The 24178-nt window shown below is 31.9% G+C and overlaps 1 protein-coding gene across 1 annotated transcript in view; it reads right to left on the bottom strand.

The window, feature by feature from the left end:
- Positions 1-20123, bottom strand: part of LOC143071475 (uncharacterized) — a 36243-nt gene extending 16120 nt beyond the window's left edge. The window contains exons 1-8 of the mRNA XM_076245788.1: positions 19979-20123; positions 10464-10814; positions 9724-9879; positions 4882-4997; positions 4095-4174; positions 3192-3240; positions 2024-2260; positions 188-412 (exon numbers count right to left, since the gene is read on the bottom strand). Coding sequence (XP_076101903.1) covers positions 188-412; positions 2024-2260; positions 3192-3240; positions 4095-4174; positions 4882-4997; positions 9724-9879; positions 10464-10764 — 1164 coding nt within the window. The 5' untranslated portion in view covers positions 10765-10814; positions 19979-20123. The remainder of the gene's footprint in view (positions 1-187; positions 413-2023; positions 2261-3191; positions 3241-4094; positions 4175-4881; positions 4998-9723; positions 9880-10463; positions 10815-19978) is intronic.
- Between the last annotated feature and the right edge of the window lie 4055 nt (positions 20124-24178).

Genomic DNA, 24178 nt, shown 5'->3' with positions numbered 1-24178 from the left:
AAACCCAGTTAACAATAAGTATAAACACATGATACTTAAAACTGTTTTCAAGTCATTGCTTACATGTTTTAAGGATAGAATATACCTACATAATTTCCTTGAATTAAATATCACAATTTTAATTTTCTCTTTTGAAGAAATGTATCCAAATTATGAAACTGTCATAAGTCAATTTATTGCAGTTTACCTTTTTAGTGCTGACAAACAATTTCTTTATCAACATTGCTCTATCTGGATTCTCCAATAAAGGTACAAGTGTGGTTAATGTTAATCTATGACACATACTGAAATCTAATTGCTCTAAACTTTTACAATATTTAGTAACAGACTTCAATCCTTGGTCAGTCAACTTGTCAGTAATTGTTCCACTTATATCTAAACATATTAATCCTTTACCAATATGCTGCAAGATCTGAAAACAAAATCGTCTAAATTACATAAAACTTAATTAATCCTGCAAAAAATTTATTAAGAACAAGTCATTTGGTTGTGAAGAAGTGCCTGTCCAAATTCAGGGGCATTTAGTTCAGTGGTTGTTGTTGGTTTATGTCTGTTATATTTATTTTTTGCAAATTGTTTTGTTATAAATTAGGCCATTAGTTTTCTTAATTGAAGTGTTCATGTAGCAACCTTTTATACAGTAACGGGTTTGTCATTGTTATAATCTGTACAGTATCTTACATCCACTTCAGTGTAATTTTATGTGGACATCATAGTTGTTTCATTGGCAATCACATCTACTTATTTTCATATTTAAGTGTTGGCGATAACATTTTGCTTTTATTAAACTGCAACATACTTGTAATGAGAATTCTGAAAAATAATAAGCCTGGTACAAGATCCTTGTGTTCAAGCATGAAACGGTACCTTTACACAATTCGTATTGTAAAACATTATTTCTATAATTGTTATGTATATGTATGGTCATGTGTTTTGAAGTTAATCCAAGTCGTAAAAGTTGTGTCCCTTTGTATTTTGATGGGTATTTCTCATGTGATGAATTCTGTCTCTTCTTTCAGAATAAAAGAGCCCTAGTAATAGATGTGTTTTTGATGCTCTTAAGTTCCCCCATGTACATAATTGAATTTTTAAGCATGATGGTGGGTCTCATTGGGGTTTAAGCGTGACACGGGATTGCCAATTTTTTGTAAGCGTGACACGTGAAAGTCAAATTATTGTGTCGTGAAAACAGGAAATGAGGTCTTGCGGGACCCGGGAAATGACAAAAAAATGAGAATTGCTTACATACAAAGTGTAAGCGGGATACGAGAATCTGACAAAACAGTAAGCGGGATCCTGGATCGGAACCCCCCAATGAGACCCCCATGATGGGTACAAGGTACCATTTTTTCAGGACAGATCAATTCATCCAAGAAAGTACCAAAAATTTTGACAAATGAAATTATTTCCCTTTACTGAATTAAACAAACCATTCACACTGATTTAATTACAATAAGTTTATCAGGTTTGCAAATATCAAAAATACATTAATTTAGTTTTCAATTTAAAATTTCACTTAAAATGTTTTAATATTGTACAAACCTAAATTAACCCTTTTCTGCAACTAAATCTCAATGTTCATTTACAAATATCAAACAAGACAAGACAATTAAAATGATATTCTCTTCAAACTAGTAATTTGATACAAATTATCATTAACGGTAATCTATGATGGTAAATCCCCCCTAAATTAATGGTAGGTCCTCACTGTATCCTAAGATTAACCCCAATTATAGGAACAGCTGTATCATAGTTCAAAACTTATCCCACATGTTCTTTCCTTCATTTGTTTTGGATTATGTAGAAACAATGGGACACTAAGAATAGTCTCTGTCAAATTTAAAGTGGAATAGTTTTTTATTTTTCATTTTTACGTAAACAGAAAAGCAACTCTCTTCCATAGCATTAGCATTATCTGTTGTGAAATGATATCAGTAAAAATAAAACCAAAAGTTGTTTTTTTTTAAAAGAAAATACCATTATTTTCTATAAACAAAAACCCTTGTTGCACTTTCTACATTACCTGTGAAAATGTTTCATCATTCAATGCAGTAACTCCACTCAATCTAATGTGTTTTAATAGTTTTAATCTTTGCACACATTCTACAAATAAAGTTTCATCATCCAACAGAATCCCACACAATGATAAACTTGTTAATGATGTTGGTAGTGTCCAGAAATATTCATTATGAGGACGGCTTCGTAATCCATTACAATAAGATAAGTCTAAATGTTGCAACTCTTGACAATTTTGTGACAACTGAAAATAAACAATCGAATTAAAAAAAAGTTTTAGCATACTGTGGATTCATTATTATTCATAGGATACCAATTTTTCGTTGATTTCATGGGAACAGGTAGACCACAAATTTTAAAGTTCAACAAACTAATGTTTTTCTATTGCCTTGTGTATAATGACTTTGGCAAAACCCCGAAAACTGGTACCCACGAAAAATAAATGAATCTACAGTATAATAAAAGTCGAAATTAAGAGGAGATAATCTATAAATGAAAATAAATGAATAATGTAAATTCAGAAATTATTGTGTGCATTTATTATTGCAATTTTGTCATTTTAAACTAAAATGCTATTTAAATTTTTGAGATATTGAGAAAATTCTGCTTAGTTTATATAAAAAATTTCAAAATGCAAGTTTAAATTATTGGGATCATAACCTTGTTGCATTTTTCGCAATAATAAAAACATTGCCATAATTTCTGAATTTACAATAGCTTTTAAACAAGTTTTAGCAAATAATAACAGTTCAATTAAGAGAAACTAACAATCTCCCAATTTACTATTTCAGGCCAAAAAAAACAAAACTAACTTTAGTATAAAGAAAATTTAATATGTGTCCATCTGATGCCTGCATTATCACATTTCCAGGTTAGGTAAACTGCAAAATTTGGCTCAAACCAAAATTTGGCAAACTTTGTAAAAGTTCACATGATTATCATTGTGTGTATTTAGTCCACAACTTTATGGTAAACCGAAAAACCTACCTAATGGAGGACGGATGGACGAAAGAAGGAAGTAACAGTTGGACACAGAGACCAGAAATCATTTCTCTACACTACTATCAAAGACGGGGCACAATTAAATCACAATTAGTATCTATATATAATATATATCAATTGCAAGCTGTTTCCCTTCAACATTTTCATATGTATTTATAAAAGTCTAAACTTACCTCAAAAACTGCCTCTCCATTTAAATTTGAACATCCATGCAAATTTAACCTAATAAATGGGAAATAGTTATATGTAAAACAAAATCAATTTCAATTACAGTCTCAAAGTTTTCTTAATTCAATCTCTATATTTCATAATATCAAAATAATAATCTAAATAATAAAAATTTCAAATTCCAAATGAAATGTACAAATGTATTGTCCTTTCAATTACTTGAAGACACATGTACCATGTGTATAGAAAATATCTATTTATACAAAGTTTGCCTCCAAATTCTATTGATATAAACAAAAAATATAGGCACATAATGTAAAGAATCAATATTCAAACCATGAACTGCAAATCTACATAATATAAACTGAATAAAAACACCTTTTTTAATTTGTAAAATGACATATTCACTTAGACATAAATCAGGAAAAGTGTTACTTTCTATATTGCAGTACAATCAATATAAGTGGATGTAAACTTGAAGTAAAGTCGAGTCAGCCAAAACAAAATAGTAGGTTAACCTGATCAAATTTTGCCTCCATGCTTATTTTATTATTCTCTATACTCATTGAAAATTAAGATAATTCAAACTATCTTTACATCTACATCATTTGGTCTCTGGATATTTGTCCCATCATCACAAATCTCCATTTTTTATACTGATATTTTGACTTTAATTGTACAACCATACTCAAAGTCTAATGATCATTAAAGTTTAACCTACTAACTTTTTCACATACCAGTAATTTTTTTTTCCACTGATTACTAATCGTTTGCCTTTAAGAGCTTAAGCTGTAGCATCTTCCTTAAGAAAGTGCTCGCCTCCATATTCAGTTAATCTATTATAAGTTTTAACGAAAAATTAAAAAGTTAACATGCAAAAATGATCTTTTTTTCTAAAGGGGACTGACCGTTTTAGATTGGGGCAGTATTTTGCTATGGTCTTTAAACTCTCACTCCTCATAACATGTGGGTTTCCATCTAAATCTTCCTACAAAATATAAAACATATATAAAAACATATAACAGTTTGGTATATAATAGTAATGTTTAAATGGGGAATGTGTTCATCAGACAAAGATGATGCCACCATTTGCATGCAACATTATAAAGGGACATAACTCAAGAACTGTAAAAGTGAAGCTTCCCAAATTTGTACTTGATCTTAGTTTTATGGGAATAAGCATAATGTATAAGTTTCATAACATTTGGTTGAGACACATCAAAGTTAGAAAACAGTAACAAAAAATTAGCAGTTTTCATTTTTTTTTAAAGGAGCATATCTCTAGAACGGTAAAAGTGATGCGACCAAAATTCAAAAATTATTTGTGTTTTGTGGTAATAAATAAGCATTGTGCATGAGTTTCATAACATTTGGTAGAGGCAAACTAAAGCTTAGAGAACAGAAACTAATTTTGGGATGTACAGACAGACAAGGGTAACATTAATGCCCCTCTGCTACAGAAGGGGCATAAAAAGTATATTTGCTTAACTAAACAAAATACTAAAAGTGGATTCTGATTGTTTGTATTTTTGTGAACTCTAACACAGTTTGACCAGATCTTCTATCAGTCATATTTATAGGCAACAATTTGAAAACTAATTCAGTATCACTTCTTATCATTGGGATAATTTTACAGAATATCAAATATCAATAAAATTAGATCCTATTAAAATCAATACATGAAACAACAATTACCAGACTGCCTCTCAATCCTTGTGCTATAACTGCAAATACATCATCATATAGTTTGTGACATCCGTCAATATTCATACACCTAATGCTAGGATTGTTGTTCACAAGGGTTTTTATTCCTAAAATTATATGCATATGTTCAAAATAAGATTTTATATGTTCAATCATTATAACTATATATGTAGATAATTAACTATGGAGAATGTAGCAAAAGTTATTCTTGAACAAAAATATAAAAGACAAGAATCGGAGTCCATATATAGAGGACACCAAGGCCACTGGCACTACATTTCTATGTTCAGTAATCTCTAAAATTGGGATAAAAACCCTAATTTGTCTTATAATTTTAATAGTGAACCTCACAATGTGTACCAAGTTGAGAATACATATTTACTGAATTTTTTATATCACTGAATATCACATGATTTCCGTATTCATTACTATCAAACCAAGAAATCAGGGTCAAAATTGTATTTGTTCACATCTTAATGAACATGATGAACATGTGAACTAAGTTTCAAGTTGATGCAGCCACTTAATGGTAAAAATGTAAACACCCTTTATTTAAATCTCTGACTTAATAAGGGACAGACCACAAAAGGGAATGACTGACAAACAGACCAAAAAACCTAATGCCTCTCTTCTATTGTAGGCTGGACGTAAAAATACTAAAAATACAAAAAATGTTGCAAGACCTCTTAGTAGAAATATTTTTGTTAAACAAATACATTTTCAGAATTTTGAAAAAAAAAGGCAAAATTATACATTTTTAAATCAAGAGTTTTGAAGTTTTCTGCAAATTTTCACTAAATATAGAAAAGAAGATGTGGTTTGATTGCCAATGAGACAACTGTCCACAAGAGACCAAAATGACACAGAAATTAACATCTAAAGGTCACCATACAGCCTTCAACAATGAGCAAAGCCTATACTGCATAGTCAGTTATAAAAGGCTCCGAAATGACAATGTAAAACAATTCAAACAAGAAAACTAATGGCCTTATTTATGTACAAAAAAAATATGTAACACATAAACAATTGACAACCACTGAATTACAGGCTCCTGACTTGGGACAGACACATACATATAATTTGGCAGGGTTAAACATGTTAGCGGGATACCAACCCTTCCCCTAACCTGATGCTCTGCAGGGCGCAGCTTTATAAGACCGCAGAGGTCGAACCCTGAACAGTGGGCGCAAGTATGGACACAACATTCAAGCTTGATACAGTTCTGAATTAATTTGGATTGTGATTAAATAGTTGGCACAGCAAAGGTTTCTGACACAGAATGAATGGGTCTAATGAACTTAAAATTATTTTTTTTTTGCTTTTGAGCAATACACTATACTGTTGAATATAAATCCCCTCAAAAAAAAAAAAATTGAAGAAAAATTTTACCCCTCACCCCACCAATCCCCATTTTTTTCTCACCTTCTTTACAGCTACACATCTCAAGACAATTATCACTTCCTTTAACATAATTTTCAAGCAGTGTAAGGGTGGTAATCAAATAATCAAACATATATATATATAACAGTATTCTTTAAATTTTAATTGAAATTGGATTACGTCCCTTACACTGCTTTTAAAATGTCTAAATTGTCCTTTAACCAGAAAAAAACCTTGTTTCCCTCGAATTGCTTGATGATTTGACACATTACCCCCTATATAAACCATCCCTTTGTAGTATGGAAACTTGTGGTATAATTTCAGAGAAATTTATACACTTAAACACAAGTTATTGACAGAAAACTACAAACATGCTTATTTGGGCCCCTTTTTTTGGCCCCTCACTTATTGAAAGCCCCAGGGAGCAAGAACCCCAAAACTCAATTCCAACCTTTCCTTTGTAGTAAGAAACCTTGTAGTATAATTTCAGAGAGATTCATACACTTAAACACAAGTCATGCAAGTTATTGTCTGTAAACTAGAACCAGATGCTCCGCAGGGCGCAGCTTTATACGACCGTAGAGGTTGAACCCTGAACGGTTGGGGCAAGTATGGACACAACATTCAAGCTGGATTCAGCTCTAAATTTGGATTGTGATTAAATAGTTGACACAGCATAGGTTTCTGACACAGAATGAATGTGGTCTAATGAACTTAAAAGGTTTTTTTTGCCTTTGAGCAATTCACTATGCTGTTGAATATTAATCCTCTCAAAAAAATGTTTGAAGAAATTTTCTTTTTATTTATGAAATCTGAAATGAAAAAAATTGACCCTCCAATTTTTTTTTCACATCCCCCTTTCCCTTATTTCAAAACTGATCTCAATTCAAATTTCTAATGAAGTTTGCAACAATAACTACTCATTTAAATACATCATAAAATATTAAAATGTAAAAAAAGTGCTTGTTATCACTGAATGGTAAAGATTGTTTTAATCTATCAGTTGGTAGTAAAAGTGAATATACATTGTATATTGTATAAAACAATGATTTAAGTTGATTCAACTACTATTCTGGACAAAGAAAGATAACTCCAATTGAAATCCAATTGGAATTTCTTGCTATTGCACAATATTGTGCAATTAGATATTTCTTGCTATTGTGGAATACTGTGCAATTGAAAATATTTGCTATTGCACAATACTGTGCAATTGAAGATTTCTTGCTTTTGCACAATACTGTGCAATTGAAGATTTCTTGCTATTGCTGAATACTGTGCAATTGAAAATTTCTTGCTATTGCACAATACTTAATATAATAATTTTGGATCCTGATTTGGACCAACTTGAAAACTGGGCCTATAATCAAAAATCTAAGTACATGTTTAGATTCAGCATATCACAGAGGCCCAATAATTCAATTTTTGTTAAAATCAAACTTAGTTTAATTTTGGACCCTTTGGACGTTAATGTAAACCAATTTTAAAACGGGACCAAAAATTAAGAATCTACATACACAGTTAGATTTGGCATATCAAAGAACCCCAATTATTCAATTTTTGATGAAATCAAACAAAGTTTAATTTTGGACCCCGATTTGGACCAACTTGAAAACTGGGCCAATAATAAAAAATCTAAGACATTTTTAGATTCAGCATATCAAAGAACCCCAAGGATTCAATTTTTGTTAAAATCAAACTAAGTTTAATTTTGGACCCTTTGGACCTTAATGTAGACCAATTTGAAAACGGGACCAAAAATTAAGAATCTACATACACAGTTAGATTCGGCATATCAAAGAACCCCAATTATTCAATTTTTGATAAAATCAAACAAAGTTTAAATCTGGACCCTTTGGGCCCTTTATTCCTAAACTGTTGGGACCAAAACTCCCAAAATCAATACCAACCTTCCTTTTATGGTCATAAACCTTGTGTTTAAATTTCATAGATTTCTATTTACTTATACTAAAGTTATGGTGCGAAAACCAAAAAAAATGCTTATTTGGGTCCCTTTTTGGCCCCTAATTCCTAAACTGTTGGGACCTAAACTCCCAAAATCAATACCAACCTTCCTTTTGTGGTCATAAACATTGTGTTTAAATTACATTGATTTCTATTTACTTAAACTAAAGTTATTGTGCGAAAACCAAGAATAATGCTTATTTGGGCCCTTTTTTGGCCCCTAATTCCTAAACTGTTGGAACCAAAACTCCCAAAATCAATCCCAACCTTTCTTTTGTGGTCATAATCCTTATGTCAAAATTTCATAGATTTCTATTTACTTAAACTAAAGTTATAGTGCGAAAACCAAGAAAATGCTTATTTGGGCCCTTTTTGGCCCCTAATTCCTAAAACGTTGGGACTAAAACTCCCAAAATCAATCCCAACCTTCCTTTTGTGGTCATAAACCTTGTGTTAAAATTTCATAGATTTCTATTCACTTTTACTAAAGTTAGAGTGCGAAAACTAAAAGTATTCGGATGACGATTTTTCAAATTTTGCGGTCGTATAAAAATGCTTCTTTTTGGCCCTTTTTGGGCCCCTTATTCCTAAATGTTCAGGTATGTTAACCCATAACTGACACCCCCAGCCTTCCCTTTATTATATGGAACCTTGTGGTACAATGTCAGAGAGATCCATACAGTTAAACATAATTTATTGTCCTGAAACTTCAAAAATGCTTGTTTTGGGCCCCTTTTTTTACCCTTAATTCCTAGACTGTTTGCCCCATAACCCTTAAAATAAATCCCCACCTTATACTTAGTGGTATGAACATTGTGGTACAATTTCAGAGTAATTGAAATACTAAATACTTATACACAACTTATAGTGCTAAAACTAGATAAATGAATGTTTTGGGCCTCTTTTGGCTCCTAATTCCAAAACCGATGGGACCATAACCCCCAAAATCAATCCCAACCTTCCTTTTTTGATTTTAAACTCTGTGTTAAAATTTTATTGATTTCCATTCACTTATACCAATGTCTTTTTGTTGTTGGGATGTACAAGTACCCAGCCACATCCACTCATCAGATGGACAAAAATACAAGTGGATGTGGCTGGGTACTTGTACATCCCAACAACAAAAAGACACTAGGAACAGATCACAGTTATACAGTATGTTGACCTTAAAATGTAATTTTTTTTATTGTGTTATACTCTTATCATGCTTATTGGTTTCAATACACATTTCATGGCCTTTAATTCATCAAATGTCATTTTAGAACCCATCATTTTGATAGCTTTAAATTATCCATGCAGTCCATAGTTATCCTTTCAGCATACTGAAGTTAACACTAAAATTCTTTTCTATGGTTGAACTACCCTCATTGTCACAAAGCTTTCAAAACCTGACAAAACTTTTTAGACTTACCATTAACTGTTAAAGCAAGGCAGCCACTTAAATCAACAGTCTGTAGTTTAGGAGATTTAATACAATGTAGTTAGACTTACCATTAACAGTTAAAGCAAGGCAGCCAGTTAAATCAACAGTCTTTAGTTTAGAAGATTTAATACAGGACAGACCTGTAGATGTTATGTTTGTCAGTCTACGTAATCTTAAATAAGACAGTTGATCTTGCCCATCTGTAATATTCTTTATACCAACATCTGTAAAAAAAAAAACCAACTGGTTTTACCAGAAAATGATATCAATTAAAAAAAAAAAACTAGCATCAATACCGTATATATCCTTTAAAAGTTAAACTACTATTCCCAATCTGTCAAAGATATAAACATGCATTAGATATGACTTTTTTTACCACATAATTGTGAGGCTTATATATAGATACATGTACATACATTTTATATGTATTTTAAAAATAAAATTCTTACAGGTAAAAACTGTAAACCAACTAACTTACCCGGTACTTAACTATTGCTAGAAGAAAAATAAAACAAATATAAATTGATGGATATTTAAAACTGAGGCCTTCCCTTATATAAATACATCAATAAGATTAAGTGAAAAACCACTAAAATAAATTGACCAGCATTGGGTTGAACATGTTGAAAAGTGCTAAATGTACAATTTTAAACATGCCACAAACTGTTAAATTACTCAAGAGGAAGGTTTGTTTATTTAAGTCTTAAGTAAATTAATCATCAATACATATGGCTATACCAGTACCAGTAACCATAACTTGTATAACTTCTACTGATTATATAGCATCAGAATCTTTTATTCTAATTACCTGTAACACACTGGCATCTTTGAATGGTTAGAGAATCAAGTACACACTTCTGATTGGCTAACACACATAAGAATTCATCAGTTACCTGGTCACACTTGTAAAAAGTCACATGACGAAGAGAACTACTAAATAGTTGTTTTATTGCAAAGGGTATGTATTCTGGTATCAATAAATCATGATCAGCGATTCTTTCTAAGAGCAGTTCTTTGTGGACAGTTGGAAGTCTCTCTCCAGCATTTGGAATTTTGTCTAGATTACTCTGAATGAAATTCAGGCAAATATCATGTAAATGTTTCACCATTATTTCATATTCATTATTTTGTCAATTGCTCAAATCTGTGTAAAACTAATCTGAAAATTAAAAAAAAATGTCTGTTCATGATTCTATAAATAAATAAATACAGCCATTAATTCTATATCATAATTCTGAATGAGAAAGTTAAAACACCAATACAGAGATAAATACAATGCAGTTACCATTTTAATAATCACTAAGGTGAGGTTTTACATCATGTTAAATCAAATTGTATCATATTTCATGCAAATATTTAAATAATACTTTAATTTGAACACCCTTATTCTGAATATGCATTTATTTTGCCACTGGAAGTTAAACAACCATTCATCCAACATCATTAAAACTCAGATTTTATCATTGGTCAAATTAAGTGTTATCTATTATTTGCCTGTAATGGTGTGGAATGTCAATTGTGAATTACTAGCCTTTGCACAACAATTTACTTTTCTGCCTCAAAACCTTGCAATAGCTGTTTTGACAAAATTCTGCCTGTATTTAACTTTTATGGTCCTTGATGTGTAGCATAAAACAAAGAAATTAATATTGAGTAATTAATGTAATATTACACAATGTACCTGTTGAGTATTATATCAATCTATGATCACATGCTAATCAGCCCTAAAATCTATCCCAGTTGCTGTAAATTATCTCTTTAATGAGGGGACAGTAGAAGAAGCTGAAAATGGCATTATTGTCCTCCAGATGGAAGCTTCACATGTATGATACACTGTACATGTATATGTAGGACTCTAAAGTGCGATGGTCACGCTAAAGTGCGATGGTCTACGCTAAAGTACGATGGTGTCTCACGCTAAAGTGCAATGGTTGTTTGTATGCTAAAGTACGATGGTATATCACGCTAAAGTGCGATGGACCAATAGGATAAGGTTCTAGGGCTTTATAAAAAAACGTTAAAGAACACTCATTGTAAAAATAGTCCTTTTGTATAATCTAGTATTATAAGGTATACCATATGTGAAAGGCATTATAATCTAACAATAGTTTGAAGTGAATTATTCTAAAAGACCGACCACGTAATACTACACAGAATACTATATTTCTTGTACTAGTCAATGAATTTTTTACAATTTGGGCGAATTTACAAATATTGTGATAATTGGTGTAGCTTGCCGTTCACATGTAGTCTATCACTTATTCTATATGACGTGCTTCTTTAGCTTTGTAAACAACACTGTGATAAAATTCTCGATAAAATATACTTAGCCAAACTCAGAGATATACATAATAATGGCTTTCACAATATACTTTCCACGTAAATCTACATGTATTGGAACCTATTTGCAGACCCTTGTTGATTTTATTGTTTTAAAAAGTGCAATTAAAAAAAAAAAAAAATAACTTTTATTCTTATTCGTATGCATCATAAAAAGAAGTATTGCACAAGAGCTCGGAGAATCAACAAAATAAAAATTAAATAAAATGCCGCGAAAGTCTATTAATCTTTTTGGCGAATTTAAGTCATTTCAAAACATGACGTCATACAAATGAAACCGCTAAAGTTGAAAGTTTTCTGTTACGTGAACCATCGGAATTTGTATGATATTGTATTAAAACTGATTTGTTGAGGTAGGTTTTGTTTTATTTTTTATTCTATTCTATTGCATTATTCGCATATTTACTCATTTCAGCAAGTCAACATGGCGGCTCCTTAGTTACAAAATGTCAACTTTGGATTTGACGGAAGCTTACGAGAAAAACATGTAAATTAAAAGTGGGAAATGTTGGGTTTGAAAATTTAAAGAATTAAAAAGGTTTTTTTCTAGCAGTTATTCTCGAAATAACCTACGCAAGCTACATATCTATAAAGATATTTGAACTTTATCTAACAGGGAGTAAAAAAGAACAGCCACACACACAGCATACCCACCCTCGCTTCAGTTTTTTAATGACCATATTTGTCCTACTAGAACCGAAATAATACATGGAAGCCATAGATTGTTGGAAATTTACACATGGCCATGTGTAAATTTCCAACAATCTATGGCTTCCATGAATTATTTCTTAATTGGAACACCTCCCCTTACAATTGTCCTTATAATTAAAGATACAAAATGTGATTATTATTGGAATATGTAACATTTATTTGTTTAATTTAAATGAGAGAGAAAGGCAATGTTTGCCGAGCTTAATTTACGCTTTTTTTGTAGAAACTACACATCCATTTTATATTATCCTGCAATGCTTTTTTCAGCCGACAATTTATAATTTACGCATGAAAACATGTCCCTTTATTTTGCCGACGTTGCTTTTCAATAAGAGCGACAACATTTTAACGCACAATAAACTGCAACAAAAACAATGATTTAATTGCATCCGTTCTCTTCTAATAAAAGCAAGATACTGTACAGGATATCTATGCAAATACTACTTGTATCGACAGGGACTATAGTAAAACGGTCGACAGCAGGATACAAGTTCTTCTTCAAGCCACCAAAATAAAACACATTTGCTTTAGCCGACAAAGCATGGTTTGGTTTAAATTAATTAAGTCATTGACATTTGGTTTAAAAGTTGTAAATCAAATGTCTGTAGTTTATTTTCCAGCGTGTTCATTTTTAGTTTGTATAAACGACTGTTAACGTCATAATCCAACTACATTTCTTACGTCTTTACTTTCGCGGACCATCGCACTTTAGCATATGGAAGCATTGCCCTTTAGGGTATACCATCGCACTTTAGCGTGTCCATCACACTTTAGCGTCCCCATCGCACTTTAGAGTCCTACATATATAATACACCTTATGATGTCCTTATCACTATTTGTCTGCTACATTGTATTACTGGAAATCATAAACATGACAAAGGTTCCAGTAAAATTAAGTATTAGATAAAATACAAAGGTAACAAAGAAACAGGACGGTAACAACCGTTGCCGGATAGTTTTTCTGCACGAGTAGTCAGGTCAAGGTCCGAGGCGATAGCCGAGGACTTTGACCTGACTACAAGTGCAGAACCAGGTGCTCCGCAGGGCACAGCTTTATACGACCGCAGAGGTCAAACCCTGAACAGTTGGGGCAAGTATGGACAAAACATTCAAGCATGATACAGCTCTGAATTTGGATTGTGATCAAATTTTTGACATTACATGGTTTTTTTTTACACAAAACAAATGCCAAGATTTTACAAATCAATTAAAGATTTCTTCTTCAAACTTTTTAAATCTAAAATTAAATAGTTGACACAGCATAGGTTTCTGACACAGAATGAATGTGGTCTAATGAACTTAAAAGGTTTTTTTTGCCTTTGAGCAATTCACTATGCTGTTGAATATTAATCCTCTCAAAAAAATGTTTGAAGAAATTTTCTTTTTATTTATGAAATCTGTAATGAGAAAAATTTAACCCCCCCCCCCTTTTTTTTCACATCCCCGTTTCCCTTTTTCAAAACTGATATCAATTCAAATTTCTAATGGAGTTTGCAACAATAACTACTCATTTAAATACATCATAAAATATTAAGATGTAAAAAAACTGCTTGTTATCACTGAATGGTAAAGATTATTTAAATTTATCAGTTGGTAGTAAAAAGTGTATATACATTGTATATTGTATATAACAAAGATTTAAGTTGATTCTGGACAAAGAAAGATAACTCCAATTAAAAAAAATTCTTGCTATTGCACAATATTGTGCAATAGGATATTTCTTGCTTACTATTCTGGACAAAGAAAGATAACTCTAATTAAAAAAAAATTTGCTATTTCACAATATTGTGCAATTAGATATTTCTTGCCATTGCACAATACTGTGCAATTGAAAAGACTTGCTATTGCACAATACTTAATATAATAATTTTAGATCCTGATTTGGACCAACTTGAAAACTGGGCCCATAATCAAAAATCTAAGTACATGTTTAGATTCAGCATATCAAAGAGGCCCAAGAATTCAATTTTTGTTAAAATCAAACTTAGTTTAATTTTGGACCCTTTGGACTTTAATGTAGAATTTGAAATTTGAAAACAGGACCAAAAATGAAGAATCTACATACACAGTTAGATTTGGCATATCAAAGAACCCCAAGGATTCAATTTTTGATGAAATCAAACAAAGTTTAATTTTGGACCCTTTGGACCTTAATGTAGACCAATTTGAAAACTGGACCAAAAAACTTCAATAATCAAGAATCTAAGTACATTTTTAGATTCAACATATCAAAGAACCCAACCGATTCATTTTTTGTCAAAATCAAACTAAGTTTAATTTTGGACCCTTTGGACCTTAATGTAGACCAATTTGAAAACGGGACCAAAACTTGAGAATCTACATATACAGTTAGATTCGGCATATCAAAGAACCCCAATTATTCAATTTTGATGAAATCAAACAAGTTTAATTTTGGACCCTTTGGGCCCATTTTTCCTAAACTGTTGGGACCAAAACTCCCAAAATCAATACCAACCTTCCTTTTATGGTCATAAGCCTTGTGTTTAAATTTCATAGATTTGTATTTACTTATACTAACGTTATGGTGCGAAAACCAAGAAAAATGCTTATTTGGGTCCCTTTTTGGCCCCTAATTCCTAAACTGTTGGGTCCTAAACTCCTAAAATCAATACCAACCTTCCTTTTGTGGTCATAAACATTGTGTTTAAATTTCATAGATTTCTATTGACTTAAACTAAAGTTATTGTGCAAAAACCAAGAAAAATGCTTATTTGGGCCCTTTATTGGCCCCTTATTCCTAAACTATTGAAACCAAAATTCCCAAAATCAATCCCAATCTTTCTTTTGTGGTCATAAACCTTGTGTCAAAATTTCATAGATTTCTATTAACTTAAACTAAAGTTATGGTGCGAAAACCAAGAAAATGCTTATTTGGGCCCTTTTTGGCCCCTAATTCCTAAAATGTTGGGACCAAAACTCCCAAAATCAATACCAACCTTCCTTTTATGGTCATAAACCTTGTGTTAAAATTTCATAGATTTCTATTCACTTTTACTAAAGTTAGAGTGCGAAAACTAAAAGTATTCGGACGACGACGACGCCGACGCCAACGTGATAGCAATATACGACGAAAATTTTTTCAAAATTTGCGGTCGTATAAAAAAATCTTGCTATTGCACAATATTTTGCAATTAGATATTTCTTGCTTACTATTCTGGACAAAGAAAGATAACTCTAATTAAATTTTTTTTTGATATTTCACAATATTGTGCAATTAGATATTTCTTGCCATTGCGCAATACTGTGCAATTGAAAAGACTTGCTATTGCACAATACTTAATATAATAATTTTAGATCCTGATTTGGACCAACTTGAAAACTGGGCCCATAATAAAAAATCTAAGTACATTTTTGAATTCAGCATATCAAAGAACTTCAAGATTTCAATTTTTGTTAAAATCAGACTAAGTTAAATTTTGGACCCTTTGGACTTTAGTGTAGACCAATTTGAAAACAGGACCAAAAATGAAGAATCTACATACACAGTTAGATTTGGTATATCAAAGAACCCCATTTATTCAATTTTTGATAAAATCAAACAAAGTTTAATTTTGGACCCCGATTTGGACCAACTTGAAAACTGGGCCAATAATCAAGAATCTAAGTACATTTTTAGATTCAGCATATCAAAGAACCTAACTGATTCATTTTTTGTCAAAATCAAACTAAGTTTAATTTTGGACCCTTTGGACCTTAATGTAGACCAATTTGAAAACGGGACCAAAAGTTAAGAATCTACATACACAGTCATGACAGTTAGATTCAGCATATCAAAGAACCCCAATTATTCAATTTTGATGAAATCAAACAAAAGTTTAATTTTGGACCCTTTGGGCCCCTTATTATGTTGGGACCAAAACTCCCAAAATCAAACCCAACCTTTCTTTTATGGTCATAAACCTTGTGTTTAAATTTCATAGATTTCTATTTACTTATACTAACGTTATGGTGCGAAAACCAAGAAAAATGCTTATTTGGGTCCCTTTTTGGCCCCTAATTCCTAAACTGTTGGGACCTAAACTCCCAAAATCAATACCAACCTTCCTTTTGTAGTCATTAACATTGTGTTTAAATTTCATTGATTTCTATTGACTTAAACTAATGTTATTGTGCGAAAACCAAGAATAATGCTTATTTGGGCCCTTTTTTGGCCCCTAATTCCTAAACTGTTGAGACCAAAACTCCCAAAATCAATCCCAACCGTTCTTTTGTGGTCATAAACCTTGTGTCAAAATTTCATAGATTTCTATTAACTTAAACTAAAGTTATAGTGCGAAAACCAAGAAAATGCTTATTTGGGCCCTTTTTGGCCCCTAATTCCTAAAATGTTGGGACCAAAACTCCCAAAATCAATACCAACCTTCCTTTTGTGGTCATAAACCTTGTGTTAAAATTTCATAGATTTCCATTCACTTTTACTAAAGTTAGAGTGCGAAAACTAAAAGTATTCGGACGCCGGACGACGACGACGACGACGCCGACGCCAACGTGATAGCAATATACGACGAAAATTTTTTCAAAATTTGCGGTCGTATAAAAACTATTCGGCTGGTTGTTACCGGCCTGTTTCTTTTGTTACTTTTGTTTTTTATCTGACTTGTACGACGTTTCAAGAAAGTAATAATACATTTTACAAGACTAAACATTTGAGAAACTTAGATAGCCATAAAGCAGTAAATGTAAGTTACAGTATAAACTCCTTTATTTTTTTCATTTACCTTCAACCGTGTTCAAGAAAAAAAATCAGGAATCTTATAATTTGATAAAAAAAAAAAAAAAGAACCATTTCAAGTAAAAGCTAATTCATTTTAAAATAAACAGGCTGTAATCTTTATTTTTGATGAAAAAATGCAGAATGTGCCATTCATGACCACACATGACCCCCCCCCCCATCCCCCTTAAAAAAAATCGTAAAAATCGCTCGTTTGTTGCCAAATACACGAATTTAACATTCAGTGGTGGGGGTTCCCGGGGGTTGGAACAACCCTTTTTTATGATTAATGCATTTAAATGGGGACATAAAGTTGCCCCCCTCTCTTATTTGTCCTGGATTTGGACCTGGACCCGCCACTAATATAAATTCGATAACAATATAAATGTATCAAAAGAATGAATTTCCTACTTCATAAGTGAATGAAATGAATAAATCTATGAAAAAATGAATTTTGTCCAAATATTATATAGATTCAGGCATATACTTTAATTTTTTTTTTAAATTCATGTTCATCTCTAGATCTGCGTGTTTTGATCGGGATTAAACACGTGTTACATTATGATCCAATCGCAGCTTAAATTACCGCCCAAAAGTTGATGACATAAGTTGAATGATTTTCTTCTAGATTTGCTGCTTATTTGGACGTGTATTACATGAACACTTTTTGTTTATAGGATCAATCGTGCATTGGTGAGTTGATAGGGATTTTATCTTTTGATAAGATTTGATTTTTATTTATTTATTTCCTGTCTTATTTTTATTGAAATATACACGTCATTATCATCATATCTTTACTCTCAGTGTTGTCCAAAATACTATTCATGTCCATATATTGAAGAAAACATTTATTGACCGAATATTTTGCTTCATGAAGGGCCCGGGGGCGGTATGTTCTTTTTTGAGTATATTAACTATATACTTTTCAACGCTACCACCCAAATGTTTTTGCTTAAATTAGCAGTATTTACGGTATTCGGAAAATCAGGAATCATGCAAAACATTAATTTGTCATCTGCTTGACCATTGTTGACCATAATAATTTTTTTCTCGTAAAATTTGGGATCAAAATATCTTTTTTAGGAGAAACCATACCCCCCCTTTTTGAAGTTAAATGTCTACACCCTTAGTGTACTGATATGAATAGTATTTTACTGGGAAAAAAGATATTGATGCTAACGTAAATATTTTGTTCAATAAAAAGACAGGAAATAATTATATAAGTCGGTGAACCAAAAAGTTCAAATCTAATTGAAAGTTAAAGTGCCCATGACCTCACTTATCATGCACGAGTGATTCTATTCATAAAAAGTGTCCGTGTAACAACTAAAAAGAGTCCTTGTATCGTCTAAAAAGAGTCTGTGTAACACCTGTTAATGTACTGTTTTTCTATAGCTCTGCGGGGGGCAAAGTCGTACAAGCAATATATACATGTGCATGTAGCTGACACCACATTGGAAAAGTGATTTGTTGAATGATGCCAATTGATAATTCAAGAGGGGCATATTCACTAGTAAGGGCTTTTAGGCAGCACAGGTTTTTGAACAGCAATAATCATGATAATTGATGATTAGGTCTATACATGTAAATGTGCAAGAAAGTAGGAATGCCCATTACATGTAACTTAAATCATCAAATGGTCATTTTTCGCTACCATTAGAAACCAAATGAACTGAAAATTATTCAAACTTTTTTTCAGACTTTTTTAAATCCCTGCATTTGCACAGAAATTTACTTCCTTTTCCAGTCTTGTTTGGATGAGAGTTTGAATAAAATATATATTTATCAGTCTAGTAGAAAAATATGGATTTGGCACTCAATACCAATTTATTTTTAATAATTGTTTGATATGAATAAAACGTTACCTGATGAAAGCGTTTCTTTGTTTACATTGAATATGACGTCATAACTTAAATAACGTCACAACTAAATCCCTAACAACAGAACCAAAATCGGAAATGTTATGGTATTCCCTTTTCTTTTATTAACATGTTTGAAGAAAAAAAATTAATTCATACAGACTTCGTCCCCATTAACAGGTAATGCCTGCCTCATATTATTGTGCTTCTTCACAGGTCACAAATAATTAACAGTTACTGGTATTTTTGGACAGAACTTAACATGATTTGTCAAAACTCAGTCAATTAAAGAAAGTGTACATTTTATCGTCATGCACCAAAAATTACTGTTGATGTAATTTGGCAAATATAAAAAAAAGATGTGGTATGATTGCCAATGAGAGACAATTTCCATTGCCATTGGAAAAGCATGCATAGTATGGAATTCATATGACATACGAAAATATATGATCTGACTATTTAATTTTCACTTGTGTACATAAAATACAGGAAAATATATGATCTGACTATTTAATTTTCACTTGTGTACATAAAATACAGTATCAGACCTCAAAATCAAATCAAAGTCTACCTCAGTTACCTGTTAAACTCTCATTTGATTTTTATATTTTGGTTTGCCTTTTTCTAGCTAGCTACAGTAACACATGTACAGTATCAATAAATAAATAGAGTTAAAACTACCTGTCTTCTATTCGATGTCGTCTCCTTACAAGTTGAAGGTATAAATAACTGTTAAAGTTATATTTATACTAGCGATTTTGTTCTATTTTCAGAAATGACTAGTACTGGTTTATTAGTTTTGATTGAATCGATCATATATAAAAATCAGAACCGCAAACCAGTCGCTAGAAGTGAATAATATATAAATCTGTTTCCAAAGAGAAACGTAAAAAATCCGTAAAATTGTAATTTTTTATCATGTAACTTAATTTTAATCATTTATCAGTGGCGGATCCAGAGGGGGGGTTCCGGGGGTCCGCACCCCCCTTTATTTTGGCCGATCAATGCATTTGAATCGGAACATATGTTTGCACCCCCCCTGCACCCCCCCTTTGCCCTGGGCTAGCACCCCCCCCTTTCGAAAATTCCTGCATCCGCCACTGTTTATCAAGTATATTAAAGACTGTAATGTTCAAAAACTTGTGCCTTCACATTTTTAGTTATCAAGTTTTAAAAAAGGAGAAACATTTATTCGTCATTGTGCGAAGTGCAAGGAGGAGGGATTTTTTAAACCAGACCTGGCAGAACAGAACAGAATATGGTATGCAGATTGCCAATGAGACAACTCGCCACAAGCCGAGACCAAATGGCAAAGAAATTAACACTAAGCTATAGGTCACTGTACGGCCTTCAACAATGAGCAAAGCCCATACCGTATAGTCAGCTATGAAAGGCCCCGAAATAATAAATGTAAAATAAATCAACTTGATGAGAAAACTAACAACCAAGTGTTCTCAAGTTCTTAAACAGTTGTGTTTCTTTTAAAGGACATTTAATAAAATATAATTTACCGTGAAATACTTTAACAAAAACAGCTTGTGTTTAACATTTAAAATAAAAAAGTTATGTATTTCTGTCGAAAGGAAAAATACGTCAACAAATCCTAATATTGCCGCAAATATATAAAATTTGGACCTCATTTTACTCAAAAAGTAGCACATGAAGATAGATTTTTTATTACATATTTGATTTAATCGGTCAAAAAATAGCCTATATGCAAATTGTCAGCAACATTTAAATATGGGATCAAACCTGTATCGTATGCCCTTTACAGTCGGAAACCAGGTTGAAATAGAACAAAAGAATCGAAGCTCTTTGTTAGAGAAGGAGATAAATGCTTACTGTAATGTTTACTATAGTGACAAAAAATATAAAAGTTAATAGAAACAAACAAAATTACAATTTTCTTCTCAATTACGAAGGGTTTTATTTCAAAAACACCATTTGCATAAGTTTTCAATTTATCTAGTACATAGTTAAGCAAAACAACTAGATATCAAGTCGACGACATGGGTATCTTTCAAGTTGGATGTAGAAAATGCATAACCTCCGATTTTTTTTTTAAAATTACCACGGACGGAAAACATATCAATCTATTAGTTCAGTAATTTTCGTGTCTGCCCTTCCATTATATGACTCCAGGAAAAAATCCAAAAAATGGGTAACAATTGTATCGAAAAAAGAGAATCGAGTGCACCTTTTTATGTTAGGGCGTGTTTGAGTTGAATATTTTGTCTTGATATCGTTAAAAGCAAGAATATTTCATACATCGTTTCGTTTCAGATTCTATCATTTTTATATATCAAAGCTACAGGTTGACTTTATAACATAAAAAAAATCACAGTACTAAAAGTAGAAATATATGGGTCAAGTGAAATACCTATCTAATGAATCACTAAAACAGAGTAGGTGTGTTCGAATAGCTATTTTTTTACTGAATGTACTTGACGACAGTCTTTGAAGTTGGATGATGAAAATGCATATCTTCGAAAAATTATTATTTTTTGTGTGTGATAACCAGGGTTTATAGTCTTCAACCACTAAAAAAATCTAGTCTGTCCTTCCACGAAATATTTAATTAAATTTTTTTTAAATGTTTATGAATTTTCAAAAATTCCACCTGACAACCGATCAGACAATAGTTTTAAGTTGAATCAATGCATACAAGATCATTAACTGATGCTCATTAGCTAGTTGATACGTTTGTCTTTTAAAATACAACTGACATATAAGGATTGTAATGGTGCAATGTGGATAAATTTATCGGTTTCCGAGAGCAAAATTGGCAGCGCGTCATCCCTACAATGGTTTCCATTTCTACGATTGTGAAAATGAACTGGCGTAATGGGGAGATAATTTTGACGAAGTAGAATCCTGACTGTTTAATAAAATTAACAACTAGTAAAACATGAGAACAAAAAAAAACTCACTTGTTTACTAAGTAAACATTCCAGTAACGGGGAGAAAACCAATCATAAATAAACGACAACATCAAATGTGAAACAACACCTCGCATTATAACTGCCCCTTGTGGATTATGTGACCCCCAGTAACAAGAAACTGCGATGGGGTTTGTTTCGATGCATGTGATATATGCCATGTTATGTCAAGTATCGTACTATGTTCAGTTGATTTATGAACTTCTTCAAAAGATTAAACATACAATGGATCTGATGCAAATGCGTTAGTATAAATGTGTCATCTTTTACATTTCACAGCTACAAATTGAACACATCAATATACTATGAACCACTCACACATGTAAATAAATAAACTCATCATAGATACCAGATTCTCATTTTGTGTCATCAAGCATGTTTTAGCCCTCTAAGGACCAGCAGTCCAAGACTCATAACAAAATCCTCAACGGCAAACACTTTATTTTTTTTTACAGTAATATAAGTAGAACGCAAAATGATAACATTTCTTACCTGAAGGAAAAAAATGAAAATGAATATATTAACGGTCAATCACCTAAGCAAAAAATAAGACCCTAGAATTAACAGAAGCCGTAAAACTCCTAGTCATTAAACATGAAATCTTCTGTGGAACAGTATATTGGCTCAAAAAAGAAAAACAGCATCAATTGTCAGATAGAATGGGTAATATATACACATTAAAGGCAAAACCAAAAAGGACTGCTTATTGGGTCATTCTACATGCCATATGGAAACATGAATTATGTAGACGAACTAGAGAAATTCTAACAAATGATAGCAAATACAAACACCAACATCCTGCAAGCTTAAGCTTTTAACTGTTTCTGATATAAACTGGGAATCAATGTCAGCACCAAAAAACTAAAGTGACTGTAGACAAGGAGTTATAAACTGAACTAAACTCATGAAAATAACTGCATCCCTCCAACTCACTCAAATCCATGAATAATCAACAAGAGAAGACAACATCCTTGACATAATACTCACAAAACCCATCATTTGTCGAAACACCAAAAAAAAAAAGGCATATCAGACGATGAAATGATAGTTACAGACTGTGACACCAAACCCTACTTTAGAAGTAGCAAACTCAGGAATGGTTATATTAACTCAAAGGCAAACTGAAAAATCGTAAAAGAGAAATTACATTAACGTAAAAATAAATCCGACAGACGCAGGATCGTGGAACTTACGTACAAGAAACGAGTGACAATTTCAAGAAAAAACTTTTTCAAAGAATGAAAAAACACAGCCCATCTTAAAAAATCTGCTATAAGAACATTGGCTTACAATAATACATTATGAAAAGAAATGGAGGGTTGTTTTGATAACAACAATGATACCGATGTACAAAAGAGATAAACCACAAAACAAGGAAACTGTTCAAAAATGTACAAAGGCTATTATACCAACAACCTAAACGAACTAAAAAGTGGACAAACTACAGGCAGTTAGTTCTAAAAGAAGTAAAACGGTAGGTCAAAAAAGTAGAATACTTTTACATCAATAATACTATCATTAAAGGCCCCGAAACAAATATTACAAAGCCATTCTGGAAGTAAATCAAATCCAGGAAAACAGAGAACATTGAGTATCACCTTTAAAAAAACTACTAGAGAAGCTGATCAGTGACAGCAAAAGGAAGCTGAAATTTTAATCCAACAATTTAGATCCGTAACCACAAATGACCTATCAACATCAATACCAAAAACAACAAAATGCATCCAAACCAGACCTGAACTATTAATAACTACTAAAGATCTTGAAAAACTACTAAAAGATGTGACTCCATCGAAAGCATCTGGACCAGACGACATTCCAAACGCGGCACTGGTGTTAAACTGATAATCGTAACTGGAATTACGACGATCCTACTATGGCGACGGCAGCAATAGGTAAAATCTTGTCAGTCATTTCCCTCAAATGTTTTATTACCGAAATT

Source organism: Mytilus galloprovincialis, chromosome 4 (genome assembly GCF_965363235.1).
Source record: "Mytilus galloprovincialis chromosome 4, xbMytGall1.hap1.1, whole genome shotgun sequence".
NCBI lineage: Eukaryota > Metazoa > Mollusca > Bivalvia > Mytilida > Mytilidae > Mytilus > Mytilus galloprovincialis.
Note: the sequence above shows the minus strand (reverse complement) of the source record. Positions and strands in the feature narration are given on the sequence as shown.